The following is a 23,828-nucleotide window of genomic DNA, read 5'->3' on the forward strand; positions in this document are numbered from 1 at the left end:
CAAAACATCTTCTAGTCCAGTTCCTTTCATCCCAAACCGTAAGGCCTTTGAAATGTGTCCCCTTAGCTTTCGGTTACCCTGAACGGAAGCTTCTCTTCTCTAATCTGTTTTCCTCCTCTGTACAGTTTCAAGGAAAGGGCTTGCAGGTGCTCGCAGACCTTAGAGCAGTGCCCAGCATGTGTGGTGCTCAGGAACTGTGTGTTGGAAAGACAAACACTTGAACAAATTCCATGTATTTATGAAGAATTATTATTTCTCATTGTTAAGCACTTTACATGCATAAAACAGATTTCCATTAATATTTATTTCCAGCCCTAGCCAGTTTGGCTCAGTGGATAGAGCATCAGCCTGCAGACTGAAGGGTCTCAGGTTTCATTCCGGCCCAAAGCACGTGTCTGGGTTGTGGGCTCCATCCCCAGTAGGGGGCATGCAGGAGGCAGCCCATCAATGATTCTCTCTTATCATTGATGTTTCTATCTCTCTATCCTTCTCCCTTCCTCTCTAAAATCAATAAAAATACATTAAAATATAATTTATTTCCAATTAATTACTATATTATTTGATCATACTGTTAGAATTATATAATAAATTATTTAGAAATAAGGTATAAATAAAATTCCTGTAACTTTACATAAATTAGTTATTTAATAGCCACATATTCCTGCCTATCAAAAGTCTCACTGCATGCCCTAACCGGTTTGGCTCAGTGGATAGAGTATTGGCCTATGGACTGAAGGGTTCCAGGTTCAATTCCGGTCAAGGGCATGTACCTTGGTTGCGGGCACATCCTCAGTAGGAGGTGTGCAGGAGGCAGCTGGTCAGTGTTTCTCTCTCTCATCGATGTTTCTAACTCTATCCTTCTCCCTTCCTCTCTGTAAAAAAAATTCAATAAAATATATATATAAAAAAGTCTAACAGCAACATACTGGTGAAGCCTAAGCAATGTGAGGCAAAGCTCCAGCTTAGATGCTATCGAAGAGCTTACAGGAAAGGGAAGGAAGAGAGGAAAAGAGAGTACATTTATTGTGTCCTGTATACCACCAGTGTGCGATATGTTATAATCTTACTCCATTCGCCCTCACAAAAACTTAATAAGGTAGGTTATATTTCCATTTTACAGAAAAGGAAACTGAGGCTCAGAAAGATTAAGTCATTCTTTCAAGTCTATATAACTAATAAGCATTATCCCAAGAATTATAATACTTAGTTCATCCTTAGCTATGTGTTTTGGCATGGGAAAGGTGCATGAAGTACAAGAGCTAGTACAATAAAAGAAAGTGCATTTGAGATCAAAGGAATGAGGCACTCCACAGAGGTAAAGAACTGTGTGTGTGCATGGTGAGGTGGGGTGGGGAGAGGGAGGAACTGTTTCATAATGACAAGTTCTATGAAGTTTCATGATGTCAGCCAGGAGTTAAGAGGAAGAGAGGTTTATTAGAATCATTGATCTGATGATTTTATTTAATTCATTAAATAACTTAAGAACATGTCACAGAACAAGCAGACCATAAAAAAGAAACATTCCATTTCATTAAGAATACAAGAATCATTTTGAAATATTATAAAGCAGAAGAAATAAGTCAGTGATAGGGAAACCAATAAATAAATTACGAATAATAGAATATGGCAGAATATGATGCACTCTTTAAGAGGATGCTTTTGATATATATTTAATAATGTGAAAGTGTTAATATAATATTAAAATCAGAGTACTTTTATTAAAAATAGATTTATATGTTATTATACATTTTAAATATGTATTATCCTATATAATAAAAGGCCAGAGACCATAAATGTCACGACCAGAATAACCGCTAGACCAGTCGCCATGAGGTGCATTGACCACCTCTTGGTCCCTCCCCTGTGGGCCCATGAGAGCAGTGGCAGGCAGGCGGGTGGGCGGGGGGGAGTTCAGTGAGCAGTAGTGGGCGGTTGGACCGCACATGATTTTGCACGCTGGACCTCTAGTATATTAATCAATTGTCCCAGAATGGTAAGAATATGTTTCAGTTTTGTTTTCATCTCTTCCGTATTATCCACACTTTATGGTGCACGTTTTATTTTATAATTGTTATTTTTAAATTCTATATCCCACAAGCCAATTTTCCAAAAGAACGCAGTACCCTGCTAATTTTTTTTGCCAGGCATCTTGGGGTTTCTCCTCTTTTGATAGCTTCTTAATCCCACTGGGAGCTGTAGCCACTTATCTGAGGCCATAAATGCTACTGGGTTGTTTAATGGCTAACTATTCCGCAGGACAGCTGTTTCAAGTACTGGAGAAAGAATGATGTATTTCTGGAGAGATTTCTGACAGATTAAAATGAAGGCAGATTGCTAGATGGAGACAGTGTTTATTTCATGCCATTCTGATTTTGAGCCTTAGGGAAAAGTATTGTAAACACGTAAAAGGTCAAACGTTGCATCAAAAATTCTTAAGAAAATTTACTTTTAAGTCATCAGAATAACATTTAGAAACTAGCTGGACTATTGATTTTTTTTTTGCACATCTAAAGCATGAATTATTCTTTTGGGCAAGCTCAGACTCATTCTTCGTATTTCTTGATCAGATGTGTTTCAAACATGCAGTTCGTCCACACAATAAACAGGGCAATGAATAAATAAGTGCACCCTACTTAATTTTAATAGTTTTTAGTATGATGGCACTATAGTTAAATCTTTAACTATACTTTGTAAAAACCTAGACAATTCTCTCTCCCCTTCCCCCCACCCCCAAATGAGTCAGAACTTAATTTTTCTCTTCAGAACTAGCATAAGAGGCTCTAGTCTGAGAACTCATCATTCCCAGTTTATGAGACCTGGATCAGGAGAAGCCATTCTGGGAAGGGATCTTTATTCAAGGATAACACTGGTGGACATCTTAAACTCCCTCAAGGCGCTGTAGATCCATACCCACCTGCGGGAATCCGGGGCCTGCCTCGGGGAGCCATGCACAGAAGGCCTGGATGCAGGACCACCAACATCCGCACATTACAAATGGGCTCCAGGAAGCAGCTCCTCAGACAAAGAGCCACTTCTTTCAAGATTGTAAACCTGGGGAAATTGATAGCATAAATAACAAAATTCATCAGACAATCTTACCTTTGGTTAATTTTAATTTCAAACTTGTTAAGAGGTGTAGTTCTGAGACACCCCTTTTAGCCCTACCTCTCATACATATTAATAAGCTGGGCCCTGGCGAAGGATAAGGGTGATTTGGTGGCTGTTGTTTTCATCCTTCTCTAAATCCGCAAATCCAGGACTGACTCGGGAAAATCCCCCTTGCCAATGCCACGGGATTGTTTCTTTCCTTTTGAACGTGATTATGAAAACTAGCCATTTGCACATGTTGAAAGAGAGGAAAAAGATCAGCTTTTTTATTATTTTTAAAAGTTAAGACCTGGATTTTGACAATGTCAAGGTTTACACTATCTCCCTGTTTATTTTGGATACACCACTTGCTGACTTACATTTCTAGAAGACACAGATACACTGCTTAAGCAACCAAAGGTAAGAACCAAAGGCAATTGCAGTTGTGTTTTCACATATGCTTACACCTTGGTTTTGACTTATTAAAGCATCAGCATCTGCTTTGTTTTCCATGCTACATGCTTTCTAGTTACAGCTAATGGTTGTATTTTTATTAATTTCTCTGTATTTTTGACAGATGAATTAATTTTCTGCTAAAACACAATTTTAGTTTAACATGATAATATGTAAAGGCCTATCAATATGATTCTGCTAATCTGAATATCACAAGATGGTAAATGCTACCTGCTTTTTGCAAATTTCAAACTCATTCTTAGAAGTCAAAAACAATAACTTTGGCAGGTGTGTCTTTCTCTAAGGAAGTATTATATACTAATTTGCTTCTTCTTTAATATATTTGAAGATAGAACACCATCAAATTCATATAATTCTTAATAAAAAAATAAAATATGAGCCTCAACTCATTGAGGACCTCTTTATAAACATTATAACCAGTATATCCCCTTTTTAGGATGAATAAGTGGCTCCTTTAAGGCAACATCTTACTATTATGTAATGGAGCCAGAATTTAAATCACCTTGCCTTCCTTTAATTCTTCGTGATAAGCATTTCTATTTCAATTATATTTTGAAAACAATTATTAATTACTGTCATGTTTTGTTTTTATAAATTTCAAAATTACTCATCATTTTGTTTGTGCAAAGATTATAAGATTTTAAATATTTATAATTTCATTCTATATTAGAAAGTTAGACATTATTAAACCAAGCTTTTAAAATGTTCCTGTCAATAAAGACACATCTTAAGTTAATTTTTTACATTTTGACTATTTTACCTTAACTTTTTTGTTCTGCTGTATTTATTCTTTTCATGAATATCACTCGCTTATGTCATCGTTAGATCAAGCAGGCAGACAAAAGAAGATGGGTGTGAATGAAGCATCAGGGTATAAATAAAAACCTAATAGTATACAAGCTACATTCTCTGGCCACACAGTCAAATAAAGTTAGAGATTAACAAGTAAAGTTTAAGTTAAGGACCCTACCCTTAGAAATAGAAAAAGAAAACTACAGGGAAGAGAAAAACAATGTCAAATAGCTCTTCAATGAAAGATAACAACAAATTATTTAATTCATTAAATAATGTAAGCTATTGAAGATCTGTCTCTTTTTCATTTTTTTCACAGTTTTTAACCTGTGAAGTTGATATGAGCTAAAAACTAAAAAGTCTGGATATGATAGACTATTTTCTACACTGAAAATGTCTAAATTTAAGTTAAGAAAGAAAAATTAAATTGAATAAAACTTATGGGCACAATTGAAAAAGCCCAAGAACTACCTCCAAAAACAGGCAGTGTGCCTTAAATATATTTTACTTGTTGCCCAGTAGGCTTAACTCAGTGGTTGAGCATTGACCTATGAACCAGGAGGTCACAGTTTGATTCTGGTTGTGTGCTCAATCTCCAGTGTGGGATGTGCAGGAGTCAACTGATCAATGATTCTCTCTTATAATTAATGTTTCTATCTCTCTTTCCCTTTCCCTTTCTCTCTTAAATCAATAGAAAATATATATATATGGTTACATTTATAATAATAATATTTATATACACTGAGTGGCCAGATTATTATGACTTCTGAATGAATAATAATCTGGCCACTCAGAGTATATCCTATATAATAAAAGGTTAATATGCAAATTATTCCCTTGACCAGGAGTTCGACCAGCTGGCAGGCCAGCCAACCGTCCATGTCACCTTCCCTCCTTTTGCACAAATTCATGCACCCAGCCTCTAGTACACACACACACACACACACACACACACACACACACACTCTGAGTAGATAGATTATTATGCATTCAGAGATCATAATAATCTGGCCACTCAGTGTATATAAAGAATTCTCTTAAAATATATTTTACTTGTTAATTTATTGATCAAAAGGAGTAAGTCCACATATGCCAGAGCCTTCACCTTGGGTAAAAGTATGTGGGACTTGAGCTGCCATATTTTAAGTTTTGGCTATGGCACCAACCAAACTTTCCACAGCTGTTACTTTTCTACACCCCCTTAAAGGAGGTATATAATGTAGCTTTCAATCAGCAAACAACCACTGTGCCAAGATTTACCAATATAGGTACTTTATTGTGTGGGACAAGTGCTTATAATTACACTTCATGGTTCTCAAATGTGCAAATGTTCCAAAGTATATATCAACTTAACTTTAACAACTCATACAGCTTTTGTGGATGAAAAGGTAACTGATAAAATTCAACATTTACTCTTGACAAAATAAGACATTAGTAATAAAAGAAAACTTCCTGAATACAATAAAGAATATTTATCTGAAACTAATGGACAAAAATAGAAGAAATTCTAGCAACTGAAACAAGACAAGGAGTGATGCTATCTATTATTTAACATTGTTCTATGACTTCTATCAATGTGAGACAAGAACAAGAAATAAGTTATATGTTTTTTTAAGTTATATGTTTTGAAGAGATAATTTTGACTTTCCAAAAACACTTCTCATCAACATGCATTTCTGAGAAATTCCATTATAAAGCAGAAAGAATGAGGTACCCTAACAAAAAAGGAAAATAGAACTTCAATTAATTAGAATCTGTTAAATTTTTAAATCAAATTTTAGAATTCTGAATACTTTTTTGTTCAATGGAGAAAGTGGGAATAACAACACATTTAGGCCTTCTGCCATTATGAGAAGTCTATTTCTTACTCTTGATTAGTATGGCATATTGATTTTTTAAAAAGTACTTTCTTTCATGATGAAGGGTCTTGCAATGTTCCATGACCATAATATATATGTGACTTTATAGTTATAATAAGTTCTTTAAATTGATGTGAAAAATATTTCTAGTTCTGGTCACTGGGAATAGTAGCGAACAAAACAAATATTTTGCTCTCACGATCCTGACATTTTCTGTCATTTAAACTACTCTTTTATTTCAACATTTTTTTTGTAAAATGTTTTGGCTGCAAAAATAGTACTAGATAATGTATTTGGATATTCGATGGTTTCATTAATTGAATTTGATTAACTGAGATTTTTATTTTATGATGGCTCCTTTGTAAACTTTCTGTGAATTGTGAAGGTAATGATAATGATTATGGCAATAATGACCTCCTTGGTGAAATTATTGTTTTGCTGAGAAAGTATTTTGTTTTCTTCATAAGTGGATCATAATGTACATAACAAGCCTGACAGGTCCCTGTGTTTGCCATGGGTATACATAGCAATAGTCAGCTTTGTTTTCTTTTTTGTGGGAATTACAGCGTGGGTATGATCCTAGGAAGATAATTGTTAACTAGTTGCCTTAACAAATTTGACTTCTCAAAGTTATAGTTCAAGGGGGCGGGGGATTAAGGGAAGATTATTTTAACCATTTTAGCTCTCTTTGTCTCCATAAGATAGTTGATAGTTGCCTCTCTCTGAACTTGGAGATTATAGAATAATATCATCAATTTGCTTTTGTATAATTCTTCACAGCCTTCAGTATTGCTTCATATATATTTTATGAAGCAATATATTTGCATTAGTTCCAAATAGAGAATAATTAAAATAGGCAGGGAAGGAATTACGATCTCTACTTTACAAAGAGGAAACTGAAACTCAAAAACATCTCTGCTGGGGTCTCCCTGGCAGTTTGGTGAAAAGCAGGGGTTAGAACCCACATCTCAGCCAAACAAGAGATGCCTGTTTTCAGGCATGGTGACCTGCTGCAGAGCTAGCAAAGCCTGTTGTGGTTGGTCACACAACGCTGGGGGCATTGCTAAACACCAAGAAACAATCTAAGCTCTGCAATTGACTGCTGAGATTGGGAAAGAACTGCAAAACATCCCTTTAAAGCAAAAGTGCTAACTTGTACAAAATCCTATGTACAAGTACTACCGTTTTTCCTAAATAAAAAATAAATTAGGAGAAAATACAGAACACAAAGAAGAAAGTGAAAATACTTATGTCACCACTAAAATCTTAGCATATGTGACATTAAAGTGCTTATCTTTTCTATGTACATATACATAATTTTTAAAAATAAAATAAGATATGCTATAAATATTGCTTAGCAATCTGCTTTTTTTTTTTTTTTTTTTTTTTTTTTTTTTTTTTTTTTTTTTTGGCTTAACACTATATCATGAACATTTCTATAAGTTAAATAATGTGTTGCCCAGCTGGCAGAGCTCAGTGGTTAAGCTATGTATGAGTCAGAAAATCATGGTTTGATTCCCTGTCAGGACACATGTCTGGGTTGCAGGCTTGATCTCCAGTTGGGGGTGTGCAGGAGGCAGCTGATCAATGATTCTCTCTGATTATTGAAGTTTCTATATCTCTCTCCCTCTCCCTTCCTCTCTGAAGTCAATAACAAAAATATATTTAAAAATAAGTCTTCTTTGCTTTAAAATAATGTTTATTTGAGAAAAATATTTTAATATTTATCCTTTTATTATAAAACTAGAGGCTTGGTGCAGTGCATGAAATTCATGCATGGGGGTGGTGGTTCTCTCAGCCCAGCCTGCACCCTCTCCAATCCAGGAAACCTCTCACAATCCTGGACTGCTGGCTCCTAAGTGCTCACTTGCCTGCCTGCCTTGTCTCCCCTAATTGCCCCCCTCTGCTGGCCTGATTGCCACTCACTGCCTCTGCGTGCCAGCCTGATTGCCCCTAACTGCACCCCCTGCTGGGCTGGTCACCCCCAACTGACCCCCATACCAGCCTGGTCACCCCACACAGCCTGCTGTTCGGTTGTTTGGTCATCCCTCACTGACCCCCCTGCCAGCCTGATTGTAGGCAGCCATCTTGTGAGGGTGTGAGCATTAAAGAACATATCTATCTCCACAAAAGCCAGCACATGTGAGGCACCCCTTGAGGGGTTCCCTGGGAAAACTTTTAAGGTAGTAAAACTAGGTCCTGTAGGTACAGGTGGGCAGGAACAGGAATTATATGTGCTGTTAATGAGACTAGAGCTCTATGTTGTTTGGATTTTATATACACTGAGCATGTATTAATCCTATGTAATAAAGAGGTATTGTGCAAATTAACACCAGCCGAGACCGGTTTGGCTCAGTGGATAGAGCGTCGGCCTGCAGACTGAAAGGTCCCGGGTTCGATTCCAGTCAAGGGCATATACCTTGGTTGCGGGCACATCTCCAGTAGGGGGTGTGCAGGAGGCAGCTGGTCGATGTTTCTCTCGCATCGACGTTTCTAACTCTCTATCCCTCTCAATTCTTCTCTGTGTAAAATCAATAAAATATATTTTTAAAAAAATACACCAAAAACTGGTGAGTGGTAATTAAGAGCTTAGGCCATGTTTCTATTCTATTAAAGAAAAATTCTCACGTATAATTGGAAATAAGATTAGAAGCATTAGAATAATGGTAGAATGAAACTTTTTTAAAAATTTTTTTATTAAATTATTATCTGTGTACATATCTTACCATTGCCCCCCCCCCCATACATACCCACCCTCCCCAGAGTTTTGTGTCCATTGGTTGTACTTATATACATGTATACAAGTCCTTCGGTTGATCTCTTATCTCCCCCAGATCTCCCTACCCTCCCCGCTATAATTTGACAGTCTGCTTGTTGCTTTACTGTCTCTATATCTATCTTTTGGTTCATCAGTTTATATATCCATAATTGAGTGAGGTCATATGGTGTTTCTCTTTCATTGACTGGCTTATTTCATAGAGTGAAACTTTTGATTATGTATGTAAGTATAAAAAAAAATCTTCCTACTAATTAATAAGCCTTTTCTCTCCCCAGATATTAAAATAACCATGAAGAAAAATATTATCAATACACAGCATTCTTTCATAAACATTCCCAATGTGATTGTCCCAGATATGGAAAAGAAAATAAGAAGGATGGAAAATGGAGCATGCAGGTAACTCCATTTTTCCATGTATTTTTAATGGAGCTCTTAAATTTTAATTTAACTTAAAAAAATTTTAATACTTACCTAAGAGAGAGAGAGAAAGACAAAGACAGAGAGAGAGAGAGAGAGAGAGAGAGAGAGAGAGAGAGAGAGAGGAGAGAGAGAGAGAGAGAGAAATACCAATCGGTTGCCTCCTGTACATGCCCCAACCAGAGATGGAACTCTCAACCTTTTTGGTGTGTGGGACCATGCTCTAGCCAACTGAACCACCCAGCCAAGGCTCAATTTAACTTTTAATTTGTAACCTTGAACTTTATAGTTTATTTAATGTAGTAAGTTTATTTAAACTTTGAAACAGCATAACCTGTACAACAAATAAACATAGACATTATTGGGCTCATTTAGAAGCCCCTATGCCAAATATTTTTCTAACCACTGTCAAGAACTTTCCTCATGGGACATTTAAATTCTAAAGGGATAACATTGCCATAGATACATGTGAAAAAATACAGAGTGTGAAATGCCAGCACATTTTAAAAGTATAATTTAATGCAGTTATTCTATTTCTATAAATGAAGAGAACATATATACATTTGGTTGAATATATTTTTAATGGAAGGAATCCTATATAATAAAAACCTAATATGCTAAGTGTCCAGTTATCCAGTCACTTGTTTAACCAATCAAAGTGTAACATGCTAATGATATGCTAAAACCACTCAACTACTTACTATGATCTGCACTGACTACCAGGGGGCAGACAGTCAACTGGTCGGCCAGTTGCTATGATGTGCACTGATCACATCATAGGGGACAGATGCTCCAACCAGTAGGTTATCTTGCTGCTGGGGTCCCACCAATTGGGATTAAGTGAGACACACCCTGACACACCCTGGAGCTCTCCTGTGGTTCCTCCCTGGCTGGCCAACCTCCTGCATCCCTCCCTGGCCCCAATCATGCACCAGTGTGGTCCCTTGGCCTGGCCTGTGCCCTCTTGCAATCTGAGACCCCTCAAGGATGTCAGAGAACTGGTTTTGGCCTGATCCCGCAGGCCAGGCCTAGGGACCCCTACTGGTGCACAAATTTGTGCACTGAGCCTTTAGGATTTTCATAAGTTAGTCCATATCCCTGTATATGACCTAGAAAGTATTTTCTTAATTACATGTATATCACTGAATTGTGGTTACAATCCTACGTATTCTGTACAGTTCTCATTTCACTCTAATTAAAAGTCGCTGTATGTGTTACTTTGAGAGGGAAGGAAAAGGGGTAAGCATCACCCTAATGAGAATTGGCATTCCTCTATATCAATTTAGAGCAAGCATGTCAAACTCAAAGGCTAACATGGGCCAAATAAACAAGGTTTAAGTTTATGTGGGCCGCAAAAAAACAAAAGCTTCAATTTTCATAGAAATGTAGGTTTATTTCAATAGAGACATGCTGAATACAAAGAGCTGAAATAAATTTGTAATCATTAACATAAAATAATAGAACATTTTAATAAAATTAATATTTTTTTCTTGAACATTAACTTACCAGACACTGAATAACAGCACAAATTAGTAAGCAGAACACAAATAAACCTATTTTTCTTATCCTCCGAAAGCAAACTATTTCCTCTTGTACACACCAAATAAGTCAGTCCAAGACTAATGATGTAGCAGCAATTGGCTCTAAAATATTCGCTGCTAGTATTAGTGGAGGGAAATGGTGTTCCTGCATGTAAGGTGTGTAAGGGATAAGAATGCAATATGATCACATATCATTAGCAAACGTTGTAGTTCATTATTAATCATTATGTATAACAGGATATTGTAAAAATTAAGTTACGAAATATTTATTAAAACGTTTCTTACATACCGTTATATTGGCTGGGCCGCAAAAGTATTCCTTGTGGGCCGCGTGCCGCCTGTAGGCTGCGAGTTTGACATGCTTGGTTTAGAGCATTGACCTAATTCACCTCTCCCTCCCATTGGACTGTAGCTCCTTTTCTGACGACAATGACAGTGCCTCTATATTTGAAGACTCCGAGAGTGAAAACCCCTGTGCAGGGGATTCCTTCAGAAATAGTTCACGCAGGAAGGGAGGACCATCACAGAGGTGAGCAATCTAATCTGTTTCCCTATCCTGGTTTTTAAACCATTGTTTAGATGAAAAAAGACCTCCTTTGAGGGGACTTGGCAAATGGTCCTGCTCCTTCATCACTAGGCAGGATTTTGGGAGGAGCTCGCTACTTCTTTTCTTGGGAGACGGTGATTATTCATGTCCATGGGGCTCCAAGACATACTCTTGCTGATCATTTTCCCAAGACACATGTTTGTCTCTTACGCTTCATGCCCCAGTCCCCTCTGATTTCCTCCTTCTCTCTGATCCTTCTTCTAGGGTCCTGAAGTAGTTTAGCTCTGTTTGGCTGTCATTTTTTTCTTTAATATTTATTTTTATTGCTTTCAGAGAGGAAGGGAGAGGGATAGAGATAGAAACATCAATGATGAGAGAGAATCATTGATTGGCTGCCTCCTACATGCCCCCTGCTGGGAATCAAGCCTGCAATTCAGGCATGTGCCCTTGGTTGGAATCGAACCTGGGACCTTTCAGTTCACAGGCTGATGCTCTACCCATTGAGCCAAACCAGCTAGGGCTTGGTTGTCATTTTTTAAAAATCCCATTTGACTTTCCTTTCAGGAAAGTAGAGAACTGGAGTGAGTAGTTAGAAGAGAAAAGCTTAAAATCCTTTGTAGGGAATAAGCAATCATGGAAACTTCAAACATGCTAGTCTGAGGGGGTGGGAGCTGTGTGTGGTGGTGTGGGTCAGGGGTTGCCATTCTATAAAATATATATGGTACATAGTCACTTTTTATTTGCTGTTTGTCCTGCCTTTTTTTCCTTCTCTCCTATTTCTCTTTTCAACTGACTACCTCCAGTTTTTCCACTCTTTCCATTTGCCTTTCTTTCCCCTTCCTAGCTTCCTAAGTGTAAGTCTCAGGTCTCTTGCTGGGTGTTAGCGGCATCCAGTTGGCTCAGTGGAGACCAATAAGGATGCTACTTCTCGGTGTGAGCACTGATCAGCAGGTGTTTACTAATCACTTTGTTTCATGGCATGATATTTGATAGCTCATGCTTCATGGAGGCTCTGCATTTTCAAAACTTGTCTAGACAATAATTAGTAATAAGTAGAAACTGAAAAAAAAGTTGTTCTTTGAGGCTGTGTGCTTACCATAGACATTTATGGATGGAGACTACTATGATTTCACTGTACTTCTCATTCCCTAGGGAACAGCACCTGCCTGGTGTCATCGCACTTTTCAATGTTAACAACAGCAGCAATAAGGAGCAGTAAGTATATTTACAATAGGAAACAAAATATAATAATATACTAATAATTATTACATTTATTTTATAATATAAATAGAGAAAACCAGTGAAAAGTTAGGGATATATCTGAACCTGTTATAGGGCGGATATTAGGCAATGACATTGATATTCTGTCGCTTTATTGTTTGTTTATGTACTTCTGAAAAATGTAGCTACCCATATTAAAAGTGGTGTGTGTGTATGTATGCATGTGAACATTTCAATACTGTGAATTACTATTATGAGCCCCATCTCGCTTTGAAGGGTAAGCATTGCCACTAGTCTCTGTTCTCTCTAGATCCTGGCATCCCTCTTGCTCTTGAGAAGCCCAGTTCTGTATCAGCATCTCCTATTATCAGTACCACTGAACATCTCAGTGATGCTGGTGCCCTCTCTCCAGCACATTTCGGATCATTTTTGTACTCTCTGAGCCTTCTTAGGGAACATAAGCAACTGGCGGGCCATCTCCCTTATGTAGCATGCCCATGTTAGCATACCACTCTTTGAGCCTCTTTGGTACCTTCTTCTACCATCTGGCCTGGCATGTTGTCATTTCTATTTCACTTGGTGTGAGCCCTCAGCTTTTCTGAATTTCAAAGCGCCACCTAAGCAGCGTGTGAGGACCATCTTTCCGGGTTGATGCTAGGGTGTTCAGTCCTGTCTCACAGGAGTGAGTTCCCATAAAGACAAATTCTCCCCTTTTCAACTTTATGTTCTGTTCCCATTTGACGGGATGGCCTTAGATACCAAGCCTCACTTGTCAGTTTTATCTCCTATTTCTCCTCAGTAGCAGCTTTCCACTTCTGGTCATTTGCACCCAGATGAAATTTATTTGTATATTTGTACCAAAAAATGTCCTCCCTTTAACATCCTCCCTCTTCTCAACTTTTCCAACTCTTGCTCATACGTTGAGGTCAGGTGTAGACCTCCCTCCCTTTACCAGCCTTCTCTGATTATCCTTGTGGTAGTGACATGCCTGTTCTTTGATGTGCCAACAGTAACTCTTCCCAGGACATTAGAGCCAACAATGGCAGCCTGCTGAGACTTTGGGTCTGGCTGTCTGGCTCCAGAATCCTTTTTCTGCTCATGGAGAAAAGCAATCATGGAAAGAGGCCTTTAATCACATAATTTCCACTCAGGAAAAAATTGCATATATACGTAATCTCAGATTTAGTGAATGATTCTAAGAATTAGGATTCCACTATGTCACCACAGAGCTTTTTGACTACTCAGAAAATAATTGCTTCAGGCAGAATTAATGCTCTACAAAAATTGATGGTATTTTCTCAAAATTCTCAAAGCTCTTATTTAAGGATAAATATAAGTAATAGCAAGAATCCTAAATTTGAAATAATTTAAAACATATACATTGAAACTTGGAAAGTACATTCTTTTTTTTTTTTTAAATATATTTTATTGATTTTGTACAGAGAGGAAGGGAGAGAGATAGAGTTAGAAACATCGATGAGAGAGAGTCATCGATCCATTGCCTCTTGCACACATCCCAGTGGGGATATGCCCACAACCAAGGTACATGCCCTTGACCGGAATCGAACCTGGGACCCTTCAGTCCCCAAGCCGACGCTCTATCCACTGAGTCAAACCAGTTTCGGCGGAAAGTACATTCTTTTAGAAGCTCTTGTTTCTTAAATTTCTCTCCTTGGGTTTATGCCTTTACCCAGCTCTATCTTCTTTAGTTTTCCACATTCACCTACTCAAGAATTATTCTTTGTTTGCCTTGTTACCTGGATGCATGTACCTTTTAGTAGAACTCTCCATTAGAAGACCAGATTTCTGTCTTCGAAACACAGGGGAAGTCTTTGAATACAAAGCTGAGAATTATTGTTTGGTGGAGAGAAAAATAAGTCAGAATGGAAGTCAGAATGGAATTTGATTATGTGATGGAAATATTGTTTCTTCTCTAGAAAGCCAAAAGAAAAAAAGAAAAAGAAAAAAGAAAAGAAGAGGTAAGTTAGACTTCCACAGTTTTCTGCTCATGACATTTTTTTTTGCATTCTAATACTAACTAAATATCTCACTTTTTCAGCAAGCCAGCTGATAAAAGTGAAAATAAAAAGGACCCAGAGAAGAAAAAGAAAAAAGAAAAAGACAAAGAGAAGAAAAAGAAAGAGGAAAAGAAAGACAAAGATAAGAAAGAAGAGTAAGTTTTTTTTAATTCTCATTGAAATCAGGAATGTATTGGCGATAGGTTTTGGATCCAGGGGACATTTCCTGAAACTTTATATGCAGAGGCCCTCTGTGAAGACTAAATAAATTGTTATTAAATGTAGTTTAACTTTTTTCTTATTTTCTTAAAATTTTCTTAACAACAGAAGCCTCATTCTTAGTTTTCTCATCAAGAATTTTCATTGCTATCATTAATTCCCTTCCCCAAACCCTGATAGAGATAAACTTACTACTGAGGGAGAGTTAGGCTCCGTGGAGCATAGGATTCCTAGGATCTCACCATCAATCTAAAAAATTGAAATATAAGTTCAATAATTTTGTTAATATTTTTGCATAATAAATATTGTACTATATGGGAAATACTTCAAAGTAAAGAAGTCTCCTTGCAAAAGCCACGCCTCATTTCAAAAGCAAAATTACCAGCCATTTGAATGATCCTTTTTCAAACCAACATCTGAGAACTGGAATCGCACCATGATAAGGCTGAGTCGATACTGTTGTGATAATCTGGTTATTCTTTAACAGGAAGGGAGTAAAGGGAAGACTAGATCATATAGGCATGTCATTTATACAGCTTGGCTAATTTAACGTTCTCCAGGTAAGGCAGTTTGGGCATATGCCCAGGAAGGTCTGAATGACGTGGGAAGGGGCCTGTATGCCAGTCACGCCAGGAAGTGAGGCTGTGCCCAGGGTAGGTGTAGCCACTGTAAGGGGGAGAAACCTGACCACTTACACTCCTAGACAAAGGCTACACACACTCTTAACTCTGGGCTCTGGGCCCTGTACTTCTGTTCCAGGGAGTACACTCCCTGCATTTGCAGGAGTCCCAGTAATGTAAGACGCCATACAATGGACTAATGGACTTGAATTCACTTGAGGCTGGACTGGACCCAGCTGCAACTTGGAATGAAAGCTCGGGGCACTGGCCTTGCTTGGGCTTTGTGGAATCCATAGCCGCCCCTCATTCAGGGCTGGCTGAAGGGAAATGGGATGTTGGAAGCTGAGAAATAGAGCTCCATACAAAGTCTTCTATCACACCGCATTATCCCATGGGAGCTTCTGAAAGTGCTCATTTCAGTGGCACCCCAAGAACCCCAGCCCCATGAGCAATGGTGGAATCCCACTCCTGTATTCTGGTAGCAGAGTGGTAGTTGCAAAACTCTTTTTGCTTTTTATTTGTTTTTATTTTTAAAATGTATTTTATTGACTTTTACAGAAAGGAAGAGAGAGGGATAGAGAATTAGAAACATCAATGAGAGAGAAACATTGATCATCTGCTTCCTGCACACCCCCCACTGGGGATGTGCCCGCAACCAAGGTACATGCCCTTGACCGGAATCAAACCTGGGATCCTTCAGTCCGCAGGCCGATGCTCTATCCAATGAGCCAAACCCGTTTCAGCTCTTTTTGATTTTTATTAAAGGAAAAATTGTTTTCTAAACTTACTTAAAACTCTTTACCAGACAATGGTTCAATTATTTGTGCCTGTTAGAAAGTTGTTGACGTTTGTATAAAGAAAAAAGTCCTTAAAAATATAGGCTTGATACTACAAAAACGTTTAAAACATTTATTTGAACATATATTTTCTTCCTCCCTTCCTCTTGCCCACTCTTGCCTCCCTTAATCCTTTGTATGTGCTTATGCATATGCACGTTTATTAGATTGTGTTATGTTGTTCTTTCCTACAGATTAGAAAAAAGCCATGAGCTCTCCCCTTACAGTGTAGTTCTTGGTTGTTTTGTTCCCTGGTTGGGGGCTTGGCAAAGCCAGCATTCTCCCACCATCTATACCCTACCAAAGGGTTCTGTGAAATGTCCAGGGTTTGGCATGATCTATGCAATGATTCCTTCTTTGTGGCTGAAGAGAAAGAAGTATCTACGGCATCGCAGTAAAACAAGGGCTTTAATTGAAGTGTAAAATTTGATTTCATGTAAGACTAGTAATTGAACTATCGTGTTTCCCCGAAAATATAATAAGACATCCTCCAAAAATAAAACCTACTTACAGGTTTCCTTCTGAGTGATATATAAGGCATCCCCCCCGAAAATAAGGCCCCCCTAGGCTAAACATGAGAGATTTGGTCCACTGATTCTGAAAGAAATGGAGTCACAAGAAATTCACCAGGAAATTCAGGAATTGGATTGTTATGATGATGTTCCAAAAGATGATGACGTGATTGTCAATGAATAAATGAGTAAATTCTTGATACTGTAGGATTCACAGTTTGTCTGATTTGTGCTGACAACTACCGTACTACCGTACCGTATACAGGTAATAAATTTCCTTTATTTTCATTTAACAATAAATGTGTACCGTATTCTTCTTCATGGAAAAATAAGACATCCCCTGAAAATAAGACCTAGCGCATCTTTGGGAGCAAAATAAGACACTGTCTTATTTTCCGGGAAACAAGGTATCCTGCCACCCTTCATGAACTAGTTTCTTATGACCAGTGCACTTAAGCCAAGCTAACCTTCTGGCTTCTCCAGCTTCCTTCTCTTTTGTTCATTGTGGGGATGGGCATAGTCGTATTTGACAGGTGACATTGAAATGTTTTTGTTTCTTGGTAACTTTCCCCTCCGCTTCTGATTGCTGCTAGGAAGAAGAAAGAAGTCATGGTGATTGATCCCTCGGGAAACACATACTACAATTGGCTGTTCTGCATCACCTTACCCGTCATGTACAACTGGACTCTGATTATTGCAAGGTCTCTCTATGTTTTTGTGGATCTCAGCTCACTTCCAGTTTCCAGGTTAACTGACATAACTGTTCGGCTTCAAGCTCTTTAGGGCACACCTCTTTTCTTCATCTCAGCTTGTAAAGAGACTCTATGTTGCTCTCAACGTGTTTTCCTAAGATCAGGACTAGGAACTTTCCTTGCCAATATACCTGGAAACCCAGTAGCAGGATGGAGGAATGAAGAGGATACTTTTAAATTTTGATTGCCCAATCATTTAATTAAAACTTTTGGGGGACAAAAATTTTTTTTCTTCCTAAGGGAAAAAATTTTGCCAAGAGTAGAAAAAGATCAAGGATATAGATTGGTTTAAAACAAGGTGTATTTCCCAAATAATTTCTATGGTTTCCTGTCTTTTAGCCAGTAAGCAGCTCAGCCATCCAGAACCAAGCATAATTTCCTGAAGCATTTGGGCACTGGCAGTCAGTATGAACCTGGTTATTTATGTATATGACCCAATGTATTTCACTTTAGCTCTAGGTTGTTCATTCTTATTTGATGTTTTTATAAAGCTAATTAGTATAATGGCAAGGATGTTGAAATTCAGAAGTGTGAGAAAACTAATCCAACCACTCCAATTTGGGAAAAGATTTGGGAAAGCCATGGTTGATTCAATGGACTCTAAGGACCCTCTCCTAGTATTATACGTCTCATTCATGAGAAAATTATACAAAGAGGACTTTTACTGAAATGGCTCCCATTTTATTTATATACTTTTTTTTTTTTTTTTTTTTACAGAGCATGTTTTGATGAGCTCCAGTCTGATTACCTAGCATATTGGCTCGTTTTTGATTACTTGTCAGATGTAGTCTATCTTCTTGATATGTTCGTACGAACCAGGACAGGTAAATATGTTCAATTTGGGATACTTTGCAATTTCATGCTTTTGTATCTATAATATAATTTGAAAATTTTCTATTAAAGCATTCTTCAAAGTAACTCACAAACACCTGTCTTAGAGAGAGAAAAAAAAGGAAAAAAACACAGTTGAAAGCAAGAATACCATATTCCCACTCACAGGCTTAGTTCGCTCCAAAGGGTTCGGAAGGGATGTTTCTAGACAACCTTTTGAATGTGATGGGTGGCTTTCCTCTGTTACCCTGTTCACTGGGTTTATGTCACGTGAAAGGGCTAGAGAGAGCAGAAACAGTCCGTCGGCCTGGTGGGGAAAGGGAAATGCTACCTCACGGAGAGATTAAAGAGGCATGGGGGGAAGTGTCATTGTACCCAGCAGAGCTGTATTGGAAATTTTATAAGAAGCAGAACACACATCCTTAACTCAATTTTGTGACCTATGCTGAGGCATTATTGATCAGGGGGAAGAATCTAATAACTACCTACTTTAAGTACTCTTGCTAAGTAGATACAAACTCACTGTTTCTACACTGCTTCCACATGCAAAGGGAACCAGTGAACACAGAGCGTTGCTGTTGCTGTGTCCTGTTTGCAGCTCTGATAGTCGGTAGAGGAGGAAGAACAAATTGTTCTCCTGGTGAAATGTATCAGAGTGCTGAAATGCTGGATTTACTTCACCAGGCCCATGGTAGCAGTGTAGGAGAACGGAAGACCCCACATGTCTAACTAAGGAATGCTGACGCCAAGGACACTTACACTTCACACTGAAGGAGCAAGGAAAGAATATTCACAATGGTGCCCACGTTTCAAGGGTGGGGTTGGGGTTTTGTCAAGAGAGTAACCTGAGGTATAAGCACAGTACTCAGGGGTCTAGGAGACTTTCCAAGAAACACTTTTCATAAAGGCAGTGGCTTGGCCTGGATAGAGATACTGATCTACAGAGATTTGTATATAAATTGCATATAATTTCTCACTTTTGCACATACAAAGTTTTACTTTTTATTTCTGCAAAACAGTATGTTCCATAGCTATATGTTGATTGGTGCTCATATCTTACTACATTGCTAAAAGCATATTTATTGAAAGTGAGTTCTTGTTTTGAACTCAATGAAGTTTATTGAGAGTTACTTCAGAAAAATTTACAATAGCATGAAAAGAAAAAACATTAAATTGATTTTTTTTTTCTACTTTAGGTTACCTAGAGCAAGGACTGCTGGTGAAGGAAGAGCTTAAACTCATAGAGAAATATAAATCAAACTTACAATTTAAACTTGATGTTCTATCCGTGGTACCAACCGATCTGCTATATTTTAAGCTGGGGTGGAACTATCCGGAAATTAGATTAAACAGACTCTTAAGGATCTCTCGAATGTTTGAGTTCTTCCAAAGAACAGAAACAAGAACTAACTACCCCAACATCTTCAGGATCTCTAACCTTGTTATGTACATCGTCATCATTATCCACTGGAACGCATGTGTGTACTACTCCATTTCCAAAGCGATTGGATTTGGAAATGATACGTGGGTCTATCCTGATGTCAATGACCCTGAATTTGGCCGTTTGGCTAGAAAGTATGTCTATAGCCTTTACTGGTCTACGCTGACTTTGACCACCATTGGTGAAACACCGCCTCCTGTGAGGGATTCTGAGTATGTCTTCGTGGTGGTTGACTTCTTAATTGGAGTATTAATTTTTGCTACCATCGTTGGTAACATAGGGTCTATGATTTCCAACATGAATGCAGCCAGAGCAGAATTTCAAGCAAGAATTGATGCCATCAAGCAATACATGCATTTTCGAAATGTAAGCAAAGATATGGAAAAGAGAGTTATTAAATGGTTCGACTATCTGTGGACCAACAAAAAGACGGTGGATGAGAGGGAAGTTTTGAAGTATCTACCGGACAAACTAAGAGCGGAGATTGCCATCAGCGTCCACTTAGACACGTTAAAAAAGGTGCGCATTTTTGCCGACTGTGAGGCTGGTCTATTGGTGGAGCTGGTCTTGAAATTACAACCCCAAGTCTACAGCCCTGGAGATTACATTTGCAAGAAAGGCGACATCGGACGAGAGATGTACATCATCAAGGAAGGCAAGCTCGCTGTGGTGGCAGATGATGGAATCACTCAGTTTGTGGTGTTGAGTGACGGCAGCTACTTTGGCGAGATCAGCATCCTTAACATCAAAGGCAGCAAAGCTGGCAACCGAAGGACAGCCAATATTAAAAGCATTGGCTACTCAGATCTGTTCTGTCTCTCAAAAGACGACCTCATGGAAGCTCTGACTGAGTACCCAGATGCTAAAGGTATGCTAGAAGAGAAGGGGAGGCAAATCTTGATGAAAGATGGTCTGCTGGATGTCAACATCGCGAATGCTGGACACGACCCCAAAGATCTTGAAGAGAAGGTCACCCGGATGGAAGGGTCAGTAGACCTCATGCAAACAAGGTTTGCTCGGATCCTGGCCGAGTATGAGTCCATGCAGCAGAAACTGAAGCAGAGGCTAACCAAGGTGGAGAAATTTCTGAAACCACTTATTGAAACAGAGTTTTCAGCCATTGAAGGACCTGGTGCTGAAATTGGGCCCACACAGGACTGAAGAGCTAGCTATTAGCAAGGACACAGCCCATGATCCTTTCGGTTCTGTGACTCAGTGATGATTAAGTTGGAAGAAGAGAAAGGTACAGCTGGGGGATTTTCCATGAGGAAAATGTGCTTTTGGTGCAGAACACAAGGCCAACACACTAGCATGTAAGGTACTATGGTTAAAGAATCATCGTATCTTGGGATTTTCCGCAATGGACAATGTACGAAGGTTTAACTGATTAACTTATCGGTATCTACATCTTCTGATTTCCCCCCACGTTTGCTCCCTTCGTGTAACAATATTTATAAAAGGTAACAAGTGTCCCTCACTTTCAGGCAATTTACATGGTTGAGGAGGAACTGGGAAGTACCATGTGCATCATGTTCAGAATACTGTTTAAAAAGAATTAGGATGCAATAAAGAAAAATAAATTTTCAAAAGATAGTGACCATTATTTATTTAATTATTTAGTAGGGAGTTTTGGATCTTGTAGAGCTTCAAGGTCATTTTAAGGATATTAATCATCATAGATAGGCTTAGAAAGACTGGTTGAGAGAAATTTCTTACTGATAAAAGAATTAGAAATCAGACTTTACTGTACAAATATATGCATATATATTATATATATATAAATAGGACCTTAAAATAAAAACATTTTGTAGGATTTTTAAATAATAAATTAAAAAAAAATTTTTTTTATTATTAAGGCCTGACAGCAGTGGCTACTATCTTCCTCTGGTCACCAGAAAAGAGATAAAGATAATAATATTGCTGGGTGATTAACAAAGGAAGTTGTAATGTTTGACAAGAAAACTGGGAGTTCAATGGATCTGCATGGGCATCACCTGGGAGCTTTTTAAAATCTCAGAATCTCAGGCCTACCCATTGTGTCCGAATCTGCATTTCAGCAAGACTGTTAGGTGACGCATTAAAGCTTGAGAAGCACCTACCTAGAGCACCAGGAAGAAATAAATGGGAGGATGGTTCTAGAAAAGAAAAGGACAAGTATGACAAGTATGTGGCCATAGAAGACATTGCTAATCAATCACACAGCTCTTACTGCTGAGCCCAGCCATGTTTCAAAATATTCTTCCTAATACAGATTACAGAAATTGATAAAAGATTTCTATCCCCACCTAAAACAACATGATTTAATGCAGCTCCTTGTTAATTTGACATATCGGATATGTATATGGACTCCAGTCAGTGTAGCTCAATAATAGAATTTATTCTTCTCTACCCATTGTACTATACACAGTATGTCTTTGCAGTCTTAAGTTTCCCTTCTACATTTTGCCTGTCTCTTCAGTAACAGCTGGCAGGGATTTCTTCGCTGTAGAAGTGGCTATTCCTGGAGTGGGAGGGCCATAGATAATAAGTAACATGGCTTCTGCCTGAGACAGGTGCTCCTTTTCTTCTCTTTTCTTTCTGATTCTTATCATTCCTTTGCTTCAGCTGCATTGCATTCTTTTCTTTGTGCTCTTTCTTGCCTGTCATACAAACCTGTAAGACCGTAAAGAAGTTTGCTGGCTTCTCATGTCAGGCAGATGTGGTAAGTCAGGAATGAGTGAGGGTTACATATCTCGAGAAGCAACCCCACTCACAGCTTCCAGGAGTGGGCACTTTGAGTCTGATTTGGGCTGGAGACATATCCTACGGTTCTGACTTGATGACCTTTGACCCTATGCTCTATGAGTCTTGCTTTGCTCGAATTGGATGGTGGCAGATTCTTGGTTTAAAGACTTGGAGTAAGTAGGGTTTAGCCAACTCTTTTCTCACAACTTGCCCAAGTAGAGACTTCGACAGATGGTGGTGGGGGCTCCAGTTTAGATACCTGGAGGGCAATTCAGATGTGCACACCTGGGTTTCAGCTTCATTAGGGAATATTGTAAAAGGACAGAAAACATGTGGCTTTGGGGAGACCCACAGTGAAGTGCTGACCTAGGTACACGTGGCTGCCAAATTTAGAAATCCAGAGACCAGCCATATTGCAGGCTGATTCCAGTCTCCAAATGCTTGTCTATAACTAGCTTCTTAATATATTAGGACTAGGACAGACTTGGCATAAGGACAAGGGAGGGATGGCCTGACTTTGAAGATCTTTAATAATTGTGTCTAGGAGATGAGAGAGAGAATGCTGGAACTCATGGAGGCCAGATAGCAAGGAAGCAGAAACCCAATCACCAATCTTGCCAGTGTGATGAGTGTCCCCCAGCTCTACCATGATGTCAGGTCGTCATAGGAAGAGAGTGCGCAGAGTTTTGCATATGTGTTTTTTTTTAAAAACACATAACTTTTCCAACTTGAGATATGTTGTGATTAGGCTTCTTACCATTAGGTGGCAATATTGGCCTACCATGATTACCTTCAAAGCCTGAAACTGAATATTTTTCTTCATAGAAATTAAAGGTAGTAAAATCAGAGCTCTTTGGCAATAATGGGTAATTTTTTTCTAAAGTAAGATTTTTAGTATACCCAAATATATACCAGTCAAATAAAAACATGATCAAGTAGAATTTAAAATGCAAGGTAAATGGAAGCATTTTAATAGTTCTTAATTTCAGGAAGCTTACCAAGGCAATCATGATAATTATATTACAGGAAGCTTTTTAAAATGTGTAAGATGTGTTTTAGAAGCAAAAAGAAAAGGGGGGGGGAAGAGCAAGTAACAATTATATTGTGATTCAGTTTATATCTATATTTAAAAGTTCATTGTTTTAAAAAGTTTGAAAA

General features: G+C 38.3%; 1 protein-coding gene and 1 non-coding gene across 2 annotated transcripts; one reads left to right on the plus strand and one right to left on the minus strand.

Moving 5' to 3' along the window:
* Window positions 1-2,736: 2,736 nt before the first annotated feature.
* Window positions 2,737-2,804, minus strand: LOC118710362. The gene has a single exon (XR_004985388.1). It is a non-coding gene; the product is annotated as a small nucleolar RNA SNORD52 (small nucleolar RNA).
* A 6,465-nt stretch (window positions 2,805-9,269) lies between these two features.
* On the plus strand, window positions 9,270-23,048 carry CNGA1 (cyclic nucleotide gated channel subunit alpha 1). The gene is made up of 8 exons (XM_036417094.2): window positions 9,270-9,387; window positions 11,362-11,478; window positions 12,649-12,711; window positions 14,655-14,696; window positions 14,777-14,890; window positions 17,516-17,623; window positions 18,392-18,498; window positions 19,702-23,048. The coding sequence occupies exons 1-8, from the start codon at window positions 9,281-9,283 to the stop codon at window positions 21,105-21,107; spliced, it is 2,064 nt and encodes a 687-aa protein (XP_036272987.1). The 5' UTR covers window positions 9,270-9,280; the 3' UTR covers window positions 21,108-23,048.
* Window positions 23,049-23,828: the final 780 nt, after the last annotated feature.

This window comes from Pipistrellus kuhlii, unplaced genomic scaffold, assembly GCF_014108245.1.
Source record: "Pipistrellus kuhlii isolate mPipKuh1 unplaced genomic scaffold, mPipKuh1.p scaffold_m20_p_1, whole genome shotgun sequence".
Classification (NCBI taxonomy): domain Eukaryota; kingdom Metazoa; phylum Chordata; class Mammalia; order Chiroptera; family Vespertilionidae; genus Pipistrellus; species Pipistrellus kuhlii.